The sequence below is a fragment of the Colobus angolensis genome, unplaced genomic scaffold (genome assembly GCF_000951035.1).
Source record: "Colobus angolensis palliatus isolate OR3802 unplaced genomic scaffold, Cang.pa_1.0 Scaffold51, whole genome shotgun sequence".
In the NCBI taxonomy this organism is placed as follows: domain Eukaryota; kingdom Metazoa; phylum Chordata; class Mammalia; order Primates; family Cercopithecidae; genus Colobus; species Colobus angolensis.
Genome location: NW_012118599.1, coordinates 129757 through 152277, shown reverse-complemented (window position 1 = coordinate 152277; position 22521 = coordinate 129757). Strand labels below are relative to the sequence as shown.

Sequence of the window (22521 nt, the reverse complement as noted above, 5' to 3'; positions counted from 1 at the left end):
CTCACGCCTATAATTCCAGCACTTTGGGAGGCCGAGGTGGGTGGATCATCTGAGGTCAGGAGTTCAAGACCAGCCTGGCCAACATGACGAACCCTGTCTCTACTAAAAATACAAAAATTAGCTGGGCATGGTGGCAGGTGCCTGTAATCCCAGCTACTCAGGAGGCTGAGGCAGGAGAATGGTGTGAACCCGGGAGGCGGAGCTTGCAGTGAGCTGAGATCCGGCCACTGCACTAAAAAAAAAAACTCTCCTCAAAATGGTTTTTTGCCCAAGCAACTGAAGAAACTCTCCTCAAAATGGTTTTTTGCCCAAGCAACTGAGTAGTCTCCACTGCCATTTGCTGCCCTCTCATCTCCCTCTCTTCCAACAGATCCTTCAGGAAAGAGGGTGAGGCCATCCTCTGATTCCCCAACAGCAGTCATCAGCAGATGTCAGCAGAAGGCCATGGGTTAGGCCCAAATTCAGGCCCTAATCACCTCACTGCTAGGCTGCTGCAGCTACCAAACTGTCCTGCTCTCCTGACGCACCCTGCACATGTTTAATCCTTCTAAAATCATGCTATGATCACACTACTCACCTATTACAGCGTCTTCAGAAGCACACAAAAGAAAGCTTAAACCAGTGGTTGTCTGAAATGTACGTTGGCCCCTATCTATTTTTTCCAACTTTATCTTGTATTTCTCTCATATAAATCCCCACATCCAGTCAGTTCTCAGCACTTTTGTTTACTCCACTTCCCAGCCCCAGCATCTGCTGCCCAGCCAATACCTACCTTTTTTTTTTTTTTCAGACAGTATCTTGCTCTGTCACTGAAGCTGCAGTACAGCAGCATGATCATGGCTTACTGCAGCCTGGAACTCCAGGCTCAAGCAATTCTCTCACCTCAGCCTCTCAAGTAGCTGGGACTACAGGCGTGCACCACCATGCCTGGCTAATTTGTTTTTAATTTTTAGTAGAGATAGGGTCTTCCTGTGTTGCCCAGGCTGGTCTCAAACTCTTGAGCTCAAGTGATCCTCCCACCTCCGCCTCCCAAAGTAATGGGATTACAGGTGTGAGCCACCACATGCACAGCACTATCCATATTTTAAAGCCCAACTCAATCCCAACTCTTCCATAAAGTAATTATGCCCTAACCAACCTATTTAGGGCAACTAATTATGCCCTAAACAACCTATTCCCCTCTTGTTCTCTAAATTCCTATAATGTTTACTAATTGTACCACTCATCATAAGCTATCTTTCATATATCATTCACTCACTTAGTCGATAGTATTCACTCAGATGCCAAATGCCAAATGCCAGATGCCAGGAGATATTCTAGACCCCTTGACATGGGCTTCAAAGAATTAATGGTCTAGGGGAGGAGGAAAAAAAGGAAGAAACTATTTATTGTTTATTCTACGCAGGTCATTACCATGAAATCTCTTTCCATATGTCAACTCAGTTCATCCTCACCACTCTACGTAGTAGCTATTGTTATCACTTTATTTATTTTTTATTTTTCCATAAGTTATTGGGGTACAGGTGGTATTTGGTTACATGAGTAAGTTCTTTAGTGGTGATTTGTGAGATTTTGGTGCACCCATCACCCAAGTAGTATACATTGCACCACACTGTTGTCTTTTATCCCTCGTCCCTCTCATACTCTTCCCCCCAAGTCCCCACAGTCCATTGTACCATTCTTATGACTTTGCGTCCTCATAGCTTAGCTCCCACATGTCAGTGAGAACATATGATATTTGGTTTTCCATTCCTGAGTTACTTCACTTAGAATAATAGTTTCCAATCTTATCCAGGTCACTGCAAATGCTGTTAATTCATTCCTTTTTATGGCTGAGTAGTATTCCATCGTATATATACACCACAGTTTCTTTATCCACTCATTGATTGATGGGCATTTGGGTTGGTCCCACGATTTTGCAATTGTGAATTGTGCTGCTATAAACATGCATGTACAAGTATCTTTTTTGTATAATGAGTTCTTTTCCTCAGGGTAGATACCCAGTAGTGGGATTTCTGGATCAAATGGTAGTCCTACTTTTACTTCTTTAAGAAATCTCCACACTGTTTTCCATAGTGGCTGATATCATTTGGCTGTGTCCCCACCCAAATTTCAACTTGAATTGTAGCTTCCAGAATTCCTGTGTGTTGTGGGAGGGACCCAGCAAGAGGTAATTGAATCATGGGGGTCAGTCTTTCCTGTGCTATTCTCATGATAGTGAATAAGTCTCATGAGATCTGATAGGTTTATCAGGGATTTCTGCTTTTGCTTCCTCCTCATTTTCTCTTGCCGCCACCATTTAAGAAGCGCCTTTCACCTCCCACCACGATTCTGAGGCCTCCCCAGCCACGGGGAACTATAAGTCAAATTAAATCTCTTTTTCTTACCAGTCTCAGGTTATGTCTTCATCAGCAGCATGAAAACAGAGTAATACAGTGACTGTACTAGTTTACATTCCCACCAGCAGTGTAAAAGTGTTCCCTGATCACTGCATCCACACCAGCATCTACTGTTTTTTGACATTTTGATTATGGCCGTTCTTGCAGGAGTAAGGTGGTATCACCTTGTGGTTTTGATTTGCATTTCCCTGATCATTAGTGATGTTGAACATTTTTTCATACATTTGTTGGCCATTTGTGTATCATCTTCTTTTGAGAATTGTCTATTAGCCCACTTTTTGATGGGATTATTTCTTCATTTTTTTCTTACTGATTTGTTTGAGTTTGTTGTAGATTCTGGATATTAATCCTTTGTCAGATGTATAGATTGTGAATATTTTCTCCCACTCTGTGGGTTGTCTGTTTACTCTGCTGACTGTTCCTTTTGCTGTGCAAAAGCTCTTTAGTTTAATTAAGCCCCAACTATTTATCTTTGTTTTTATTGCATTTGCTTTTGGGTTCTCAGTCATAAAATCCTTGCCAAAGCCAATGTTTAATAGAGTTTCTCCAATGTTATCTTCTAGAATTTTTATAGTTTCAAGTCTTAGAGTCCTTACTCCATCTTGAGTTGATTTTTGTACAAGGTGAGAGATAAGGATCCAGTTTCATTATCCTACATGTGGCTAGTCCAACCTTTTCCATTTGTTGAGAAGGGTGTCCTTTCCCTTATTATCACTTTATGAAAAGGAAACTGATTCTCAGAGAATTGAAATACCTTGGCAAAGGATACCTTTTTTGTTTGTTTGTTTTTTAGTTTTTGTTGTTGTTGTTGTTGTTTTTGAGATGTAGTCTTGCTCTATAGCCAAGGCTGGAGTGCAATGGCATGATCTTGGCTCCCTGCAACCTTCACCTCCCGTTCAAGCAATTCTCCTGCCTCAGCCTCCTGAGTAGCTGGGATTACAGGCATGTGCCAGCACACCCAGCTAATTTTTGTATTTTTAGTAGAGATGGGGTTTTGCCATGTTGGGTAGGTTGGTCTTGAACTCCTGGCCTCAAGTGTTTTGCCCACCTCAGTTTCCCAAAGTGCTGGGATTATAGGAGTGAGCCACCACACTTGGCCACCAGGTAGGTATGTTTTTATTCTCTGCTGTCCCTGTCACCCTCTCAGATTATCTGTCCATCTCTTCCTTGCTCGGTCCTTGGGAGACTGATGTCTGTGATCTATATCACCCAAGTTCCTTTGCCCTCTGGCTTCTAGGTAGGTTGGGTCAAAAGGAGGTACCACTGGGAGCAGGAGCTAAGAGAGCAGTATATTTATTTGCCCTGCTCCCTCCTGACTCACTAGGTTCTGGCAGTAGCTGCATCCCTCAGGTACTGGCCTTGTGGAAGGGCTCTTCCGTCACTCCAGCTCTTCCTACCAGGATCCATTAAGACCATTGCCCTCTGCTACCCCTTAGACCAGGAGTTGAAGATAAATAGGCTCTACCTAAAGGCTGATGAAGCACCTTAGCCCTGCCCACATTTCTGTAAATACTCCCTTCATTAAGCTCTTTTCAGTTAAATCCTCTTAGTGTGCTGTTTCCTGCAGATACACAGAGCAGGATTTGAACTCACGTGGGTCTTACTGCAGAGACCTCTTTTTTTTTTTTGCTGGGGTAATTGCTATGTTGGAGGTTTGTACTGAGTGCTGAGGATCAAAACTAAGGGCACCTTACTCTGATAGGAAGGATCAGAAAAGACTTCACCTGACCCATCCAAGCATGAGTCAATCTCAAAAGGTGAACTGAAGTTTACCAGGCAAACAAAGAATGAGGATAAACGTTCAAGGGCAAAGTAGACAGTAACGTTCAAAGTCACAGAGGCATAAAGACTATGTCTTATTAACCAAGGCAGTTATGTAGAGGGCTTGTGAGAGAATAATGATGGTTGAGTGTTTCTAAACTTTAATGATAATCACTTACTTCTCAATCCTGATCCACATGGGGAGATTAGAAGAAGCAAAGAACTAGCTAGACTCTGAGCAAGAGAAATAATTCACCTATTCCCTACCTTCAACTGATCCCTATTACAGAAAATAAGTTCAAATATTTAGCACAATACACAAGCCCTTTCTAATCTGGCCTCTACCCAACCCACCAGTCTCATCTGCCAGCACCACCTCAAGCTGTTCACTGAGAATGCCATATCCTCCCGCATCTCTGCACTTTTATATATGTTTTTCTCATGCAGGAAATACCTACTCCTACTTTGTACTTGGTAAATTCTTCCTTATCTCTCAGGACTCATCTCAGGTGTCTGCTTATCTGTAAATATTTCCAGAGATCCAAGATGATTCCATAATGCCTTGTGTATAACTCTAGAACAGTACTTTCAAAGCACAGAACATGCATTACAATTACTTGTTTTCATGTCTGTTGATTGACTCGACTGTGATTTCCTAGCAACCAGGTACTAATGGAAGGTAAGAGATGGTAGAGGTTCATGCTTGGGTTCTGGAGGCAAGCCACCCAGATCCAAATTCTAAACTGTACCCCAAACAACTAGGTAACCTGAAGCAAGTAATGTACCCTCTCTGGGGCTCAGTTTCATTATCCATAAAATAGGAATCATAACATCTGCCTCATAGAATTGTTAAATGAGTGACATAAAATAAGGCCTGTTACACACTAAGCCCTCAGGAACTGTTAGTTAACATATATCTGTATGTCCCTTATTTTCTGTATAAAATGCATGCTTGTTGAACGAATAAATTTTCCTACCATTTCGTATTTCTCTGCATAGATACCAAATTCTACTTAGCCTTTGTTTTATTGAATCATGAAAAATAAACCCTCATTTCTAAATATGTACCTTTTTTCACTTGGTTATGATAAATAGATCCTTTTCTGTAAAGGAATTTAACTTCTTTCCACTGTTTTTGGCCTGGTTACTGAGTCAGACATTTTTTTGGCCTTCTCACAGTCTCCACATGTGCCTGCCCCACAGTTACCCCCACAGAAGAGCAGTTCTGTTTCAATAATTTACAAAGACATTTTCAAGTCAAATCTTGATGGCTCCCCTATGTTGGCACAAGAAACAACAACAGGCTCCCCACAGCATAGAGATGAACCATACAGACACTTTTTTCTAATGCCAAAGTAACATAAAATTATTGCAGTCATAAAATAACTTTACGAGTTTTAAAATGGCATTTTCAAGCCCTAGTCTTGGTAAAAAGCCCATGAGCCAGAAATGAGGAAAGAAAAATCAGAGCACATAGAACAATGTGCTCAGGATGTGAGAAGGAGATGAAGACCAGCTCCCAGTTGAGCCCTGAGTTTCTGAGGAAAGGTGAGGTTGTGGCCAACAGAAACACAGGGCACCAGGTTACAAAGGGACGATGGTGCTGCTTTATAACAATATAAAGGCCACACCTGAGAAGGCCGGGACACTTACAGAGTTACTCTGGGCTGAGTGCAGAGGGATGCATAGGCCTCACTGGCTCAAGAGCCTCCAGGAAGTGTTTAGCCACTGCTACTGCCCAAGACTCCAGCCCCACCTTCCTTCACTGCTTCTCCTATCCTGACACTGGTTTTGCTGTCATCCTCTTCACCAATTCTCTCATTACCACACCTAGATTTGTTGACTCTATGTCCCCATCCTCATTCTAGATCCCCAGCTTCAGGAGGGTGGGAATTCACCAGCTTTCATATCAGCTGCCTGACAGTGACTAACTCTTGCTTCTTTGTCAGCTATCTATCCACCCTAGAACATTCTAGGAAACCATATTCTTTGCTGGAACTCACGTGAGTACACCGCCACTTGTTGGGAATAACAACAACCTAATTGTTCAAAGTTAATCTGGTAAGGTTTTTAAACTAAAAGAACAACCACATGATTTGACAGTGAATTTAATATTTTTATAAAAGACAGTTCTCTACTTACAGGCCTCCTGATTGAAGCACCTTGAACAGAGTGATAAAATTCTGGCTGGACTCGGCTGCTCTTCTTGATTCTTCGTTTCCTCACTGAAGTTTCTTGCTCACTCTGATGGTGAACTTCCACCACGGGCTTCACTTCTTCCAGACGGGCAGCTGCGGCTGCTGCAACTCGTCTTCTAATATGCCGAGGGCTTCCTCTGAATCCCTGCGGCAGAAAACACAACCAAGCAAATCCAGATTTGTATTGAGTTAGTTTGGAAGTTCTCCAGGGCTAGTTACACAAAGAGCTCCAAAAGTCACTATGTTCAGTGAGATCATGTGCACTCCCAAAGTGAGCATGGAGGAGGCTCAACATGCAAGTAAGTTTTCCCCACAAGTATTCTTTAAAGCACCCCAGTATTTCAGGGTCCAGAGTTATTCTACATTAAGAAACGTTCTTAATTGAGTAAAGTCAGTCCAAAAAAAGAAGGAGGGAAAAAAAGCAGGTGGGCACACTGCTTGACTGAAGCATCAGGGAGACTGTGAGTGAAGAAGGGTATTTCCACTTTGGCCTGAAGTAGAGTGTAGGGAGCGGGACAGGATATTATTCCAGGGTAAAGTGCCACTTTACATTCCTGAGACTCTTTCTGAGGAAGGGAAGAGCAGGAATGCAAAGCATCACTACAAAACACCACAAAGTGAGGGTTCCAAACTCAAATGGAGGCAATGCGGCAGAACAAAAGTATGGGTTTGGGTGTCAGATAGGCCTGGGTCCAAATGCTGACTTCTTAATTATAGCTACACAATGTACTGAATAATTCTGAGTCCAACTGTTCCAACCTACAAAATGTATAACATTCTACTCACAGGGCTTTTAAGTTTTAAATAACATAAATATAAGTAAAATTCCAGCTGGGTGCAGTGGCTCACGCCTATAATTCCAGCACTTTGGGAGGCCGAGGTGGGTGGATCATCTGAGGTCAGGAGTTCAAGACCAGCCTGGCCAACATGACGAACCCTGTCTCTACTAAAAATACAAAAATTAGCTGGGCATGGTGGCAGGTGCCTGTAATCCCAGCTACTCGGAAGGCTGAGGCAGGAGAACTGCTTGAACCTGGGAGGCAGAGATTGCAGTGAGCCAAGATCACGCCACTGCACTCCAGCCCAGATGACAGAGTAAGACTCCATCTAAAAAATAAAATTGTGTGTGTGTGTGTGTGTGTGTGTGTGTAAAATTCCAAGCATAGTATCTGACACATAGGAAGTGCTTAATAAAATTGTCATTTTCCTCTTCTTTCAGAGCAAGATGAGTATAAGGACAACTCGGACTATGGAAACATGTTAGCTAAGTCATATTATGCAACTGAGAACATGCAATTTTGGAAAATATCAATAATTACATAAAATAGTCTTGGTCCTCAAGGCTCACAATTTACTGGAGAGCAAAAGTAGAAATCTAACACAGAGTTCAAGAACACATGGGAATGTGTAATGAAGGGTTAAAGTGGTTAAAGCAGTCGACTCTCAGTGCTAGCAGATCTCAGAGAAGGAAATCAATGAATGAAGCTGAGAATAGTTACATTTGGCTTAGTTGAGTCGGTGGCATTTGAATAATGAATTGAATTCATATTGAACACAAAGGAAACAACATAAATGAATGAATAATAGATAGACGATAGATGAGTGGAGTATTTACAACAATAAGAAACATTATTTGCTAATGTGCTGGAATGAGGGTACAAGCTAAATATGGTGGGAAACTAGTGAGAGATAAACAATAAATGATCCAAGAAGGGCTTCTTTGAGTTTGTGTGTCTTCTGAATTTTTAAAGATGTATAAAAGGCTTCAAGTTTGCAGTAAATGCATAAAAAATGAGGAGTAAGAATTTCAGAGGGATAAGCAGTATGAGAAAAGGTGTAATAGTGGTTCTGTGGGATTCTGAAAGGTTAATGTATACAGACAGTGGGATTCTCACTGAGGGAGCCGGAAGATGGCCTACTGTCCAATTATGGAGAGAGCCTGCATACCAGGCTGAAGGATATGAAGAAGGAGAGAATCGAAAAAAAGGAGGGGGTTACCCACAGAGCCAAAAGTAGCAATGAAGTCAACAGAAATCAGTAAGGAGAAAATGCAAATGGATTTGGCAAAACCAAGGTCATTGTTTGGGCTCTCCTAATCCATCCCCAAATACATTAGTCTTGTTCCCATCCCGCCCCTGTGTGCAAGCTCAGCTGGTCCTCTTCAACCCAAAATAGTCCCAGAACATCCCCACCACTCCCACGTAACTCAGGAGGTACTACAGCAGCTGCTGGAGAAGAGGATTAAGGAGAAGAGGGAACTGGGCCAAATGCTGAACCAAATTCTAGGGCAGTTTAGACCACACACATCAAAACCAACAACCATACAGGCTGCTTTTTACGCAGCTTCCTGGACATTCTCCATCCAACCACCCGCCCCCTCCACCCTCTACACACACACACATTTTTTCTCTCTCTCTCCTTCTGAATCTCATTTTCTAACAAGCTTCTCTGGTAATTTTTCTACACTTTGAAGACTAAGAACCTCTAGGAACCAGAATTTAGTTTCACCACTAGATGGCATTATCTCCCATAGCCCCTGCATTCTCTCTAATTCAGAAATCGGGTGTTCTGGTAGAATGAACAAAATATTTGATGATATAGTAGGCTCTGTAATAGTGGAGTAAGTTGAGTACATTTCTTTGGTAAGAATGTAGATTCTCGTATGAATAATAAGCAACCAGATTTTGCTTAACTGGTATTATTACCAATAGTTCTCAGTGGCCCACAAATTCTAGAAACACTTAGGGAGAAAAACTGCATAAAACTTCGCTAAAGTAACCAAACGACAGAGATTAAAACATGTTGGCACAGCCATTCTGCAAAACAATAACTCAGTGAATTCATATCCCTGTATCTACCCCAGAGAAATTCTACCAAGCGTGCCCAGGAAGATATTCAATGTAGAATTATTTATGATATTAAAAAAAATTTTGAGACAGAATCTTGCTCTGTCACCCAGGTTGGAGTGCAGTGGCGCAACCTCAGCTCACTGCAACCTCCGTCTCCTGGGTTCAAGCGATTCTCCTGCCTCAGCCTCCTGAGTAGCTGGGATTACAGGCATGTGCCACCACTTCCGGCTAATTTTTGTATTTTTAGTAGAGATGAGGTTTTATCATGTTGGCCAGGCTGGTCTCAAACTCCTGACCTCATGATCTGCCCAGCTCAGCCTCCCAAAGTGCTGGGATTACAGGTATGAGCCATCGTACCTGGCAAAAAAATTTTAAACCACTTATAAATCAGTCTTTCCTAAACTTTAGGCATCTTCATTCCACCTTAACATTTTTTTTCCAGATCTGAGCACTGCCTCAGTGATTTCTGTTATACCCAAATTTACCTGTACTGTTTTAAAATAACTTTTTATAAGCACTGTAGTATACTACACAGACTTTGCAGGCACTATCTGAGTTCTAATACTGCCTTTGTCACTTCCTAGTTGTGTGATCTTGAATAGCTACTTAATGATTTCCTCACCTGTAAAATAAGGATTAAAATAGTAATTCATAGGGTTGCTGAAAAGAATAAACTAATGTAGGTAAAGTACTTCAAAGAGTGCCTGGCACATAGTAGTACATAAGCATTCACTATAATTACCATGTATATTACTTGTGTGAATAAAATATATTCTTGAACACAACAGTGTATTATTCATACTATCTAAAAAAGAAATCAGATGGAAATAGGAAAATGAGTCACACCGCTGGTATGCCTTGAAGACAGACACATGTGAGGTACTAATCATTAGGAGAGTTCTTTGTTACTCTCCAGTGAGTCCAACTACCTGGGCTCAAATATAATACCAGCTCTATTACTTACTAGGTGTGTGATCTTGGTTAAATTACTTCTCTGTGCCTTGCTTGTTTTTTAATTTGTCAAATGCATATAACAATACCTCTCTCGTAGAGTAACCGTGGTGTTTAAATGAGATAATCCACATTACGTACTCAGAACAGTACACAGCATAGAAAAAATACTTAATACATTATTATCGTTATTATTACTGCTTCACTTTCTGGATCTTGCAGCAGCAATTTACACATCAGCAGTGCACAGCTATGATTACAAACACTATAAACAATGATGAGCGTTCACCTTTATTTCTCTAAATAACTGCAAAGAATTATAGCTCCTTGATTTTTGACACTTTCTTGTCCTAAGTAATAAAAAAAAAAAAAAAAGTCTTTTAACGGAGGAAATTTTAGCTTGAAACAGTAGGTGGTGCTATAAGCTCTTCCAGGTGTTAATAAGAGTTACTCTCTTTTTTTTTTTGAGAGGGAGTCTAGGTCTGTCGCCAGGCTGGAGTGCAGTGGCGCGATCTTGGCTCACTGCAACCTCCGCTTCCCGGGGTCAAGTGATTCTTCTGCCTCAGCCTCCCGAGTAGCTAGGATTACAAGCATGTGCCACCACGACCAGCTAATTTTTGTATTTTTAGTAGAGATGGGGTTTCACCATATTGGCCAGTATGGTCTCTATCTCCTGACCTCGTGATCTGCCCACCTCAGCCTCCCAAAGTGCTGGGCTTACAGGTGTGAGCCACCACACCCGGCCAATAAGAGTTACTCTTTAACCATTAGGTGATGGACACTTGGAAGCCTGTCAGTAGTGCACTTCTATCATTTTTAGGCCACCCCAAATTATCAGCACCTTTTGGATAATCATTTCCCAAGATGTGCAGTCTGTGTGTGTGTGTGTGTGTGTGTGTGTGTGTGTGTGTGTGTGTGTGTGTGGTGTGTATGTGCACGTGTGAGGAACATTTATCGTGAGATCTCTCTTCAACCTTTAAGTGCACAATACAGTATTGTTAACTCTAGGTACAATGTTGTATAGCAGATCCTTAGAACTCATTCAGCTGGCATAACTGAAACTTTATACCCATTGAACAGCAACTTCCTATCTCTCCTTCCCTCCAGCCCCTGGCAACTACCATTCTACTCTTTGATTTTATTAATTCAACAAATTTAGATACCTTATATAAGTGGAATCGTGCAGTATTTGTCTTTCTGTGACTGAGTTATTACACTTAACATAATGTTCTCCAGGTTCATCCATACTATTGTATATGCCAGGATTTCCTTCACTTTGCAAGGCTGAGTACTATTCCATTGTATGCATATATTGCATTTTCTTTTTCTCTCTTTTTTTTTTTTTTTTAGACAGAGTCTTGCTTTGTCACCCAGGCTGGAGTGCAATGGCGCAATCTCGGCTCACTGCAACCTCCACCTCCTGGGCTCAAGCAGTTCTCCTGCCTCAGCCTCCCGAGTAGCTGGGATTACAGGCACGTGCCACCACACCCAGCTAATTTTTACATTTTTAATAGAGATGGGGTTTCACCTGGTTGCCCAGGCTGGTCTTGAACTCTTGATCTCAGGTGATCCACCCGCCTCGGCCTCCCAAAGTGCTGGGATTACAGGCATGAGCCACCACGCCCAGCCTATATTGCATTTTCTTTATCCACTCATCTCTCCACGGACATTTAAATTGTTTCCATACCTTGGTTACTGAGAAAAATGCTGCAATGAACATAGGAGCATGTATAACTTTTCAAAATCCTGATTTCAACCCCTTTGTACATATAGCCAGAAGTGCGATTGTTGGATCACATGGTAATTCTAGTTTTAACTTTTTGAGAAACCACCATACTGTTTTGCATAGCGGCTACACCAGTTTACATTCCCACCTACAGTGTACAAGGGTTCCAATTTCTCCGTAGCCTTCTGATACCAGAGTTAAGAAGAAATTACTAGGCAGATAGTAAGGGTGCAAAAGTCCTCAGTCAGGTTTTCCTTTTAATGAAAAGCAGCCCAAAATCATTTTCTAACAAAGAACAGCCTGTAAAGTCGAGCTGCAGACATAGACAAGCAAGCTTAGAGCTTTCACGGGTGGATGCCCGCAGGAAAGAACTACCTGGGACTAGACGTGTTCAAGATGGCTCCATCTTCCCTTCTCTGCCAGCCAGGTGTACAGTAAGGAGAAGACAAAATGGCACTGGTCAAGGGAAGAGTTCATTAGCATAATAATATTAGGGTAGGGTAACTAGCCCTCCAGGCCTGCTATGTAGAGGTTACACCTGATCAAACCAATCTGTGAGCCCTACAAAAATCAGATACCACCTCCTCAAGCCGGACTATAAAATTCGGGGCATCCACTGCCTGCCAGCCTTTTCCTCTCAAAAGTCCCCTCTGTCTCACTAGAGAGAGATGTTTTTCTTTCTCTTTCTTTTGCCTATTAAACCTCTGCCCCTAAACCCCTCAAGTGTGTCCCTGTCCTAAATTTTCTTGGTGCAAGACAACGAACCCCGGGTATTTACCCCAGATAATGTAGCCACTTCATTTCCTCATCAATACTTTTTATCTTGTGGCTTTTTGATGACAACCATCCTAACAGATGTGAGGTGATATCTCACTGTAACTTTTATTTGTTATTTCCCGATGATGAGTAATGTCTTGATATATAGTTACATCAAGATGTTCCAGAGTCCACTCTAGATCTTCCCGCTTAATAACCCAGTACATCTCATGGGTAGGCCCATGGCCAACACCCAGTGAATTCAAGTTTCTCTGCTTGGACTGTGAATATTATATGGAGGCAGGTAAAGACTGAAAAAAGTCAGTAGGAGTTCATTAGTTCCAATGGCTACACCAAAGACCTTCTGAAGCTGCCTGGTTTTGTTTGTTCTAACCAGACATTCGGTCTTGATTGTGAGTTCCATGATCTAGGTGTATTAAATTCTCTATTGGCTTAAATCAGACAGTCAGGTCCTATTATCTACAAACAAAAATCTCTAATGCATACACTTTCTGTTAAAACTTGCAGGTGGTTAGCTATTTTCCTTGGAGGTCGAATACTCAGACAACCAGGCTGTTTGACTGTGTATGTGTAGATGGGCATAAAAAGGGAGGAAATATTAATAGCAATAATTTACTAAGCGCCACTTAGGCACTAAGCCTATATACGCCCTGAAGAAACAAGCAAACAGGCTTTTCAGGGTTAAGTAATCTGCTTAAAGGTAAAAAGTTGCAATTAGAAAAGCCCAGATTAGAACCCAGGTTTATCTAACTCCAACCAGTGCCCTTCAACACTCTGCTCTTATGTAAAGAGATTATAAGGCAGTAATGCATTTAGAATTAATCTTCTACATGTATCCACAGGACTGGAAGGGCTCAGGAATACATGTTGACTGATTAAAACAAGAAAAGATCTATTAACAATTTAGATGAATGAGGCAGAAATTGAGAAAAAAATATTTTCGGGTAAGCATTATTGTTTTATAAGGTCAAACTACTGTCAAGTTTACTGATTACACATCTGAAAAGATGGAAAATTAACACATTGACCCACTGAGCATTAATATAGAATTACTTTTCAGCCTGGGCAACATGGTCAAACTTCGTCTCCACCAGCCGGGCGTGGTAGTACGCACCTATAATCCCAGCTATTTGGAAGGCTGAGGCACAAGAATTGCTTGAGCCCAGGGGCAGAGGTTGCAGTGAGCCAAGATTGCGCCACTACACTCCAGCCTGGGAGACAGGGTGAGACTTTGTCAAAACAAAAAAAGAAAATACATATATATATGCGTATATATATACACACACATATATGTATATATATGTTACTTTTGTGTTATGCAAGATATAAATTTTACCATATGTAAATATTATAAAGCTCAATAAGCTGCTGCTTATAAAATCTATAATGCTCCATTAAAAAATCAAATGATTCCCCTCATCCCAGGCTAGAAATAAAGTGTACAGTAGAAGCTCTTTGATCCATGGATAAAATTTGAGGGAGATGAAGAGGGCAGTCCATGAACTTGTACGCAGGAAAAATACTCCTTGATTTTCAATAACTTATAATTGAAATTTAAAACATGGCTCAATTATGAATGTAGGCCATAAACCTGGTATCATTAACAGTACCTGTGACTTTTGTCACCAAAAGTCATCATAGATCTAAATATTAAGTTGCAGTGGCTGCAGATCTCTTGAAATACTATTTATACTTGTTACTTCAAAATCACAGTAGTTAGTAAATGTGCCACTGTCAGAGGCATTTGAACCAGAGCAACTCCACCTTAAATAGGAGCTAGGTAAAATGAGGCTGAGACCTACTGGGCTGCATTCCCAGACGGTTAAGGCATTCTAAGTCACAGGATTAGACAGGAGGTCGGCACAAGATACAAGATACGGGTCATAAAGGCCTTCCTGATAAAACAGGTTGCAACAAAGAAGCTGGCTAAAACCCACCAGAACCAAGATGGCAGTAAGAGTGATCTGTGGTCATCCTTACTGCTACACTCCCCCCACTGCCATGACAGTTTACAGATCCCATGGCAAGATCAGGAAGTTACCCTATATGGTCTAAAAGGGGGAATGCATGAATAATCCACCCCTTGTTTAGCATATAATCAAGAAATAAGCATAAAAATGTGTAACCAGTAGTCCTCAGGGCTGCCCTGTCTATGGAGTAGCCATTCTTTTATTCCTTTACTTTCTTAATAAACTTACTTTCATTTTACTCTACGGACTCGCCCTGAATTCCTTCTTGTGGGAGATCCAAGAACCTTCTCCGGGGGGTCTCAATTAGGACTCCTTTCCTGTAACACCACTAGATCTTGTTATTCAATGCATTAATTAAAAAGTACCTATTCTGCTGTCAAAAATATTTCTAATAACTTATATTTCAATGTAATTGGTTTCTTTTATAATTCTGTCTTTTAACCATGTTTGCCTTTTTTTTTCTTGGTCACAAGCTAGGTTACATTTCCCAGCCTCCCTTGCAGTTAGATAAGACCACGTGACTGAGCTCTAGCCAGTGAAATGTGTATATATGTAAGCCATTTCTGGACCTAGCATATAAACACTTCCCATGGCCACTTCTCCATGCTCTTCTCCTCTTTTGGCTGGCATGACCTTTGAAGCAACCTTGAAAGTCACACAATGAAGATGACAGTGCATCCATCAGCCCGAGTCCCTAAATACCTACAGGAAAGAGGCCACTCTACCAACCTGTTTACCCACACCTGCACCTTTAAATAAACAATAAATACATTTGTATTTTGTTTGAGCCAATGAGTATATATTTGCTATAGAAGTTTGCACTACCCTGACTCACTGGTTCTCAAACTTCATCAAGCATCAGAACGACCTCGAAGGCTCATTAAAACACAGACTCCTGAGCCACACCCTCGGAGTTTCTGATTCAGTAAGTCTGGGATAGGGCTAAGAATCTGCATTCCTGACAAATCCTCCAGTGATGCTGATGCCACCATCACGTGAGTACAGTCTGAGATACCAAAGGTCCTGTCCCTTACTGTGTGGTGAGTGAGTAGTTTTGGTCATAATAATACTGTATCCCATTGTGCTATACGTAGGGGGACCCTCAGGATTAGAGCAATTTAGCTGTTTGTTGTTTTAATAACCCTACATTAAAAGATTGGTCCTGGAAGCCACTTTGTCAGCAGTGGGGGAAAAATAATGTATCTAGAAGATAACTTTCTGTTTTCAGAGAGAATGTATTCCCTGGCAAGTAAAAGTGGGGCAAAATATTACCTTTTTAAAATCTTTTCTAATAACTAGTCATTGTTTGGTATAGAATATTGGTCCCTGGAGGTATGATGACAACAAATAGTCTGTTTTGGAAAAGTCTAAGGAACTGCACATTTCTTTTTATTTATTATTTTATAGAGATGAAGTCTCACTCGGTTGCCTGTTTGTGTGTGTGAGAACAGTTGTGTGATCATAGCTCACTGTAGCCTAGAGCTCCTGGGCTCAAGAGATTCCCCTTCTTCAGACTCCTGAGCAGCTGGGAATACTGGTAGGCACCACTACATCCACTTAATATTTTAAAGAGATAAGGTCTCACATGTTGCCCAGGCTGGTCTCAAACTTATGGCCTCAAGAAATCCTCCCACCCGAGCCTCCCAAAGTGCTGGGATTACAGGCATGAGCCACTGTGCCTAGCTGAATTATACATTTATTTTATTTAATTTATTTATTTATTCATTTTGAGATGGAATCTCACTCCATCACCCAGGCTGGAGTGCAGTGGCATGCTATCGGCTCACTGCAACCTACACCTCCTGGGTTCAAGCAATTCTCCTGCCTCAGCCTCCCAAACAGCTGGGATTACAGGCATATACCACCATGCCCGGCTAGTTTTTGTATTTTTAGTAGAGATAGGTTTTCACCATGTTGGCCAGGCTGGTCTCAAACTCCTGACCTCAAATGATCCATCCACCTCGGCCTCCCAAAGTGCTGGGATTATAAGTGTGAGCCAACGTGCTCGGTTGGTACATTTATTTTAGATAAACTTTCACAGGTTAGTAATACACTGTTTCTTTCATATTGACTGATATTATGTCAACTGCTTATTAGTTTCTTCTGGTAAGAAGCTCTGACTTACGGCCAGAGAGCCTTAATGTTTTCTAAATTGCAAATGAACTACAACTTAGGTGCAGTTTTGTAAATGAAAATATTTTAAAATCTCTTAATAATGTCAAGCATTCCCTTCTTAAACAAAAGGCTCCACCCACAGTCCCTGCTGCCTGAGGAAGCATGTTTTGTACCATAGCCTCACACCCCTCCAGTTATGGTTGCTGGGTCTTTACACTTAGGCTGTGTCTATCAGAGTTTTTCCTTTGAGAGTCAGAGGAAAACTGAGAGCCTGGGCTGCTTAGCATAGAGGTTGCAAGGGAGGAAGGGAAGGAGGAAGGGAGGGAATTAATTCTATAGATCAGTGCTTCTCAAACTTTAATATGTACATGGATCACCTGGAAATCCTATTAAAATGCAGATTCTAATGTAGTGGGTCTGATTTGGGCCTGAGAGTCTGCTTTTCTACCAGGCTCCCAGGGTATTCTGATGCTGCTGGTCTGCAGACTAAACTTGAGTAACAAGGAAGTAGAAGGATTCATGGAAACTGTGTGCCCCCGGTATAGGTTGAGGCTATCAGGGGCCAGAAATCGTTAAGTGAAACAGGCAAAAGGAAAAGAAGCATCTAGTGGAGTAAAATGGAGTCATTCCTATGGCATCTCGCTACTGCAAGGAGTGAGGCCTTTAATCTGTAACCAACTTCCAGTTCTATCCATGTAAAGCCAGACCCTCGTATGGATCCTTTTCTTTGATTTCCATTAAATTATACATACAACATGCCTTAAAATATAGTATGTCTCTGATTCTGCATCCAAATGAGCCTAAGACACTAAACACAGTCTTGGATGGGGTGGGGAAAAGACTAAACGAAGACTACAAGTTGAAGCTACTTGAGATACAGCATCTTCTCCTTTAAAGAGCTTTAAGTGCTTTTTAATTATAAACGTTAGATTAGCCCAAGCAGGGATCATAGTGTACACTCAGAAAAAAACTACATTTTCTTTCCTGGTTGACCTCTGAAATCCACAATGAGGGGTTCCTTTTCTCTCAACACTACATAAGATTTTGTGTAGATCCTATAATTTTTCTGGTCATTCTCAGATAATTAAAAAGTCTCCCAACCACTTTGAGTCACAAAAGCATACCATTCCAATGAGGTCGCATCACTCCTTCTGGTTTCCTCCTAGACAGGCTTTAAAGTGACTCCAGGCTCTTTCTCCCAAGACAGCCGTAAGAAATACTCACGTATCCTTTGCCCCAGCAAATTCTGGGAGAGCAGGCTGTTTCCAGCGCAACCCTTTTTGCTCATTCCACCATTAGAACAGTGGTCCAGCCACAGTCTCTGGCCCTTTGGAATTATTATGGAGGCTTGGGGTGGGGTGCAGCACACTGCTAAGACATTTCCTAGTCTCTAATCCTGACCTGTCTAACAGAGTAGCTCCTAGCCATATATTTTTATTTAAATTTTAATTAATTAAAATTAAATTAAAATTTCAACTTCTCAGGCATGCTAGCCATATTCTAAGTACTCAATACCATATGTGGCTAGTAGAGTCCTTATTGGATAATGCAGATAAAACATTTGCGTTCTCACAGAAAGTTCTACTGAACAGCACTTCTTTAACCTCTCACAGCTGAAACTTTAGCCTTTATCCATATACCTAAAATTGGTGATGGCAGACTATAACTATCAGCATGGACTAACGGCTATAGCAAGCAACACCAAAACCTCAGGAACTTAACACAATAAAAGTTTATGCCTTGCTCATGTCAGGCATAGATCAGAAAGTGGAGGTGGTGCTCTGCTCCAAAGAGTCATTTAGAACACCAGGCACCTTCCATCTATGGCTTTTTAGGTCCTCAATATCCTCTCCGCTCTGCTGAATTATGGAAAAGAGGGCCAGGATTGTGTGCATGGTTTCAGTACACCAGACCTGTAAATGGTACACACCATTTCTTTCATTTCATTAACTAGAACCCAGTTACAAGGTCATCACCAAGTTGCAAGGGAAGCTAAAAAATTAGTTATGTGCCGAGAATGAGAGAACACAGACATTGGTGAGCAAAACACAGTCTATCACAGAGCTGGTGGCAAAATCAAATTTATAGCTACCTCCTACATAGGGGTCTACTCCTGTCTCTGGCAATGTGAGCCTTTCTGACTACAACTATTGGGGCCTCAAACAAAAACTAAGATAAAAAGAGCTCCATTTACACATCTTATTACATAACCGAACAGAATCTGAGTCCCATTTAACACTTTTCCAGCATTGTTCAGCCCCTAACTACATTCAACTCTCTTTAATTCTTTACAGTTCCATAAACAACAATAATTTCTACTTATCAAGCATTTCCTATGTGCCAAATACTATGCATGCATTATCTCACTATTTCTTGTAATATTCCTAGTAGGTAAATACTATTTCAATGCCCATTTTACAGAGAAGGAAATGGACACTTAGAAGTTTGCCTAATACTTTGTAAGTAACTGCTCTAGGACTGAAACTCAAGCCACCTAATAATGTGCTCTCCACCAAAGGTCAGCAAACTATCGCTCTTTTGACAAACTGACCCACTATCTGTTCTTGCAAAGTTTCCATGGAACACAGCCATGTCCATTCATTTACATGTTGTCTATGGCTACTTCTCTGCCCCAAATGCAGAGTTAAGTAGTTGCAACAGAGATCATATGACCTGCAAAGTCAAAAATACTGTACTTACTATCTGGCCCTTTACAGAAAAATGTTGTCAACCCCTGCTCTATAGCATCCTGTAGGGACTTGAGCACTCTGTTTCTAACATAGACTGAAAAATAATTTTGACTTGATGTTTTGGTCTGCTAATCTGTACTCTCAGTCAACAACTTAGTCTGTGAAATATAAGGTCAGCCTAATTTCCCTCTGGCAGCCATGTCTACTCCATCTGTTTGTAGTTTCTAGGCAGATCAAACAGCATCTGTTATGTTATTTCATCAAACACATAGATGATGCAGTTGGATTATTTTTCTAATCTGATGATTTTCTTTATATTTAGACTGCAAATACAAGGCAAAAGTCTGCACAAATTTTATCAACCCTACTGCTTTCGGTACAATACATTTCAATCCTTTATCCTTCCCATTTCCTGCTTTGGTTTTTAGGGATAAACTCATCAGCCAGTGAATGACAGCAGATTTTTATGAAGAGTGGCTGTTCAGTAAGGCAGGGTTTGTTCTGTTGAAATTGGCCTACACTCTATTTTTTCTTAGACCGAATTCATCAACTTCATGTTTTGTACCAAAATGAACCATAAAAAGAAAATAAATATGCTTGGCTTTCAGGCATATTTATGGAACCAACAATGCATCCATATTAAGTATGGAACAAACAATGCACCCATATTAAATATGGAACCAACATTGCATCTATGTTAAAACTAAAGGAGGGTACAAATTGCACTACATTCAAAACTATGACAAGTCTGGATAATGTGGAGCTTCCCCAAATTTTCCTCCATTCCTTGAGCCAGTTGCTGAGAGGGTAGCAGCATGGCTTTTAGCTGGGAACTGCCCTCCAGCCTAAGAGCTAGCTTTCACATCCCGTCCCCCAGGCCAATGCTGTTCGACAGGGAAGGGCTAGTGATAGTTTCAACTAGGGACAACTCTGAAACTTCCTGTGGGATCTTGGGGCCATCTGCATATGCAACATAATTCAACTTCTCCCTGGCCCACTCCTGCTTCCCTCACTATCTTAGGGTGTTTTTCCCGAGGGCACTCCCCAGTAAATATCCTGCATAGAGTCTCCATCTCAAAGTCTATTTTCCTGGGAAGCTGACCTGAAGCAAACAGTCTGATTTCCTACTCAGTGCCATCAATAACTTATGAACCAAATTTAACATTCAATGACAAGAAAGATTCAGCAACAAAGAGCTTCTAGAGGACAGGAAATTCATCAATACAAAAAATGAGAGTAACGGCAAAACACTGGGCAATATACACATCAGAAACAGGTAACAGTAACCATATGAAAAAGCAAAGTGGGAATAGACAAGAGTTCTAGAGAGAAAAAAGCTCCATTCAAAGCTAAGGAGGGCAAATGAGGAAGGCTGACTGAGAAACAGGAGCAGCAGTCAGTGCAATCTGCTCTTGCGGCAGCCAGAGCTCAGCTCCTCTCAGCGACGGGCCCACAGCCCTGGGCACAGACAGTCATGCGCAATGACAGACTCTATAAATAGCTGTGCCACCAGCAAATCATAACCCAGCCTTCATAATTATAGACCAAGGGATTTTATAGATGAGTCTTTAAATGTGAGCACAATCTGTTTGCATGCAGCCTTTTCTAAGATACTACTCACAGACATTATCACTAGTGACCATGTCTACAAATAAAAAGAGTCTTGGATTAAATATATGTATTTCTAAGATAACGTCCTTCTCAAGACAAGAAGCTAGGAAATATAAAATTAAAAACATGTTTTATGGGACATTTACAACTTCCCAACTGCAAATTCTAAGAAGCCAAATAGCGCCCAAACAGCAAGATTTCTGAAGCGGTAAATGTTCACACTAAGCAAAGGCCAGGAACACTAATCATAAGAAGACAGCCTAGATGGGCATGATGAGAAAAAAAAGCGGTCCACGAAAAGAGCACAGGAAGGAAAGTCAACCGAGATAGATGAGGCTGTGCAGTCCACTGAGTGTGCAGCACAAAACACGGGGATGGAGAGTGAAGATAGGGACAGAAAAAAAGGTAAGAAACAAGATGAAAAAAAGAAAGGAAAAAAACGTGTGCTAATGTGCAATAAGTCACAGCAAAGTCCTAACTGAGTCTATTTCAAGGGCATCCTTAAGTGACTTTCAATATCACTACAAAATCAGTCTTTGGAGACAAAAGTCAATGTATCAGGCAGTATATCAGAAACCACTCAAGACACAGGAGAGGACAAGAAGACAGAATAAAGACCTAAATGTATATGCAAACCGAACTGCTAACACTTTATGCAAGGGAAAAATGAGTGGTTAAACTAATCTTAAAACAATAACTATATCAATAGCATCCCCAACAAACAATTCTCCAGTAATATCTTTGTCTTCAAGTACAACGTAATCCTAACACTGTTGCCCTGAGAATTTCCTGCACCGAAGCCAACCCTATCATGACTCAGGCAGACTAAGCCACAAGGCAGATGGGAAGATGGCAGATAGTTTAGATGGTTCAGATAGTTCAGACTAGTTGAGATGGCAGATATGTGATAGGGAGGAAGTAAAACAAGTTGGCTAAGTGTCATGAATATGTACAGTCAAGAGCTCATACATCAGCACAGCCATGAGAGGATCCATGAATCAAATCCTCAAAGCCAGGCAGACAAGAGCCATAGGACACTAGGTGATTAGTTCAAGCAGAGCAGGACCTGGGCAGCCATAAGGGGTAGAAGCCCTAAGACCCCTGAGTGTCCTCTTGTTGCACACACCCTCCCCAGAGTTCCTGATCCTCCCCCAGGATCTAGAAACTACAAAGTATTGGACCTTCAGCTGGCATCTGTTCTGACTGCTCAGTGCTCACTTTCTACTGGTTGTTAAATATTTTGAGCATCATCCCTGCCAGTGCCTGAACTTAACAAAAGCTATTCAAGGCCTGGGTGCAGTGGTTCATGCCGGTAATATCAGCACTTTGAGAGGCCAAGGCAAGCAGATCACTTGAGCCCAGGAGACCAGCCTGGGCAACATAGTGAGACCCTGTCTCTACAAAAAAATACAAAAAATTGGCTGGGTATGGTGGCACACACCAGTAGTCCCACCTACCTGGGAGGCTGAGGTGG

The 22521-nt window shown here is 41.4% G+C and overlaps 1 protein-coding gene across 1 annotated transcript in view; it reads right to left on the bottom strand.

Moving 5' to 3' along the window:
* Positions 1-22521, bottom strand: part of DST (dystonin) — a 496305-nt gene that overhangs the window by 435020 nt on the left and 38764 nt on the right. Inside the window, exon 3 of the mRNA XM_011960180.1 lies at positions 6303-6503. Within this exon, the coding sequence (XP_011815570.1) occupies positions 6303-6503 (201 nt within the window). The remainder of the gene's footprint in view (positions 1-6302; positions 6504-22521) is intronic.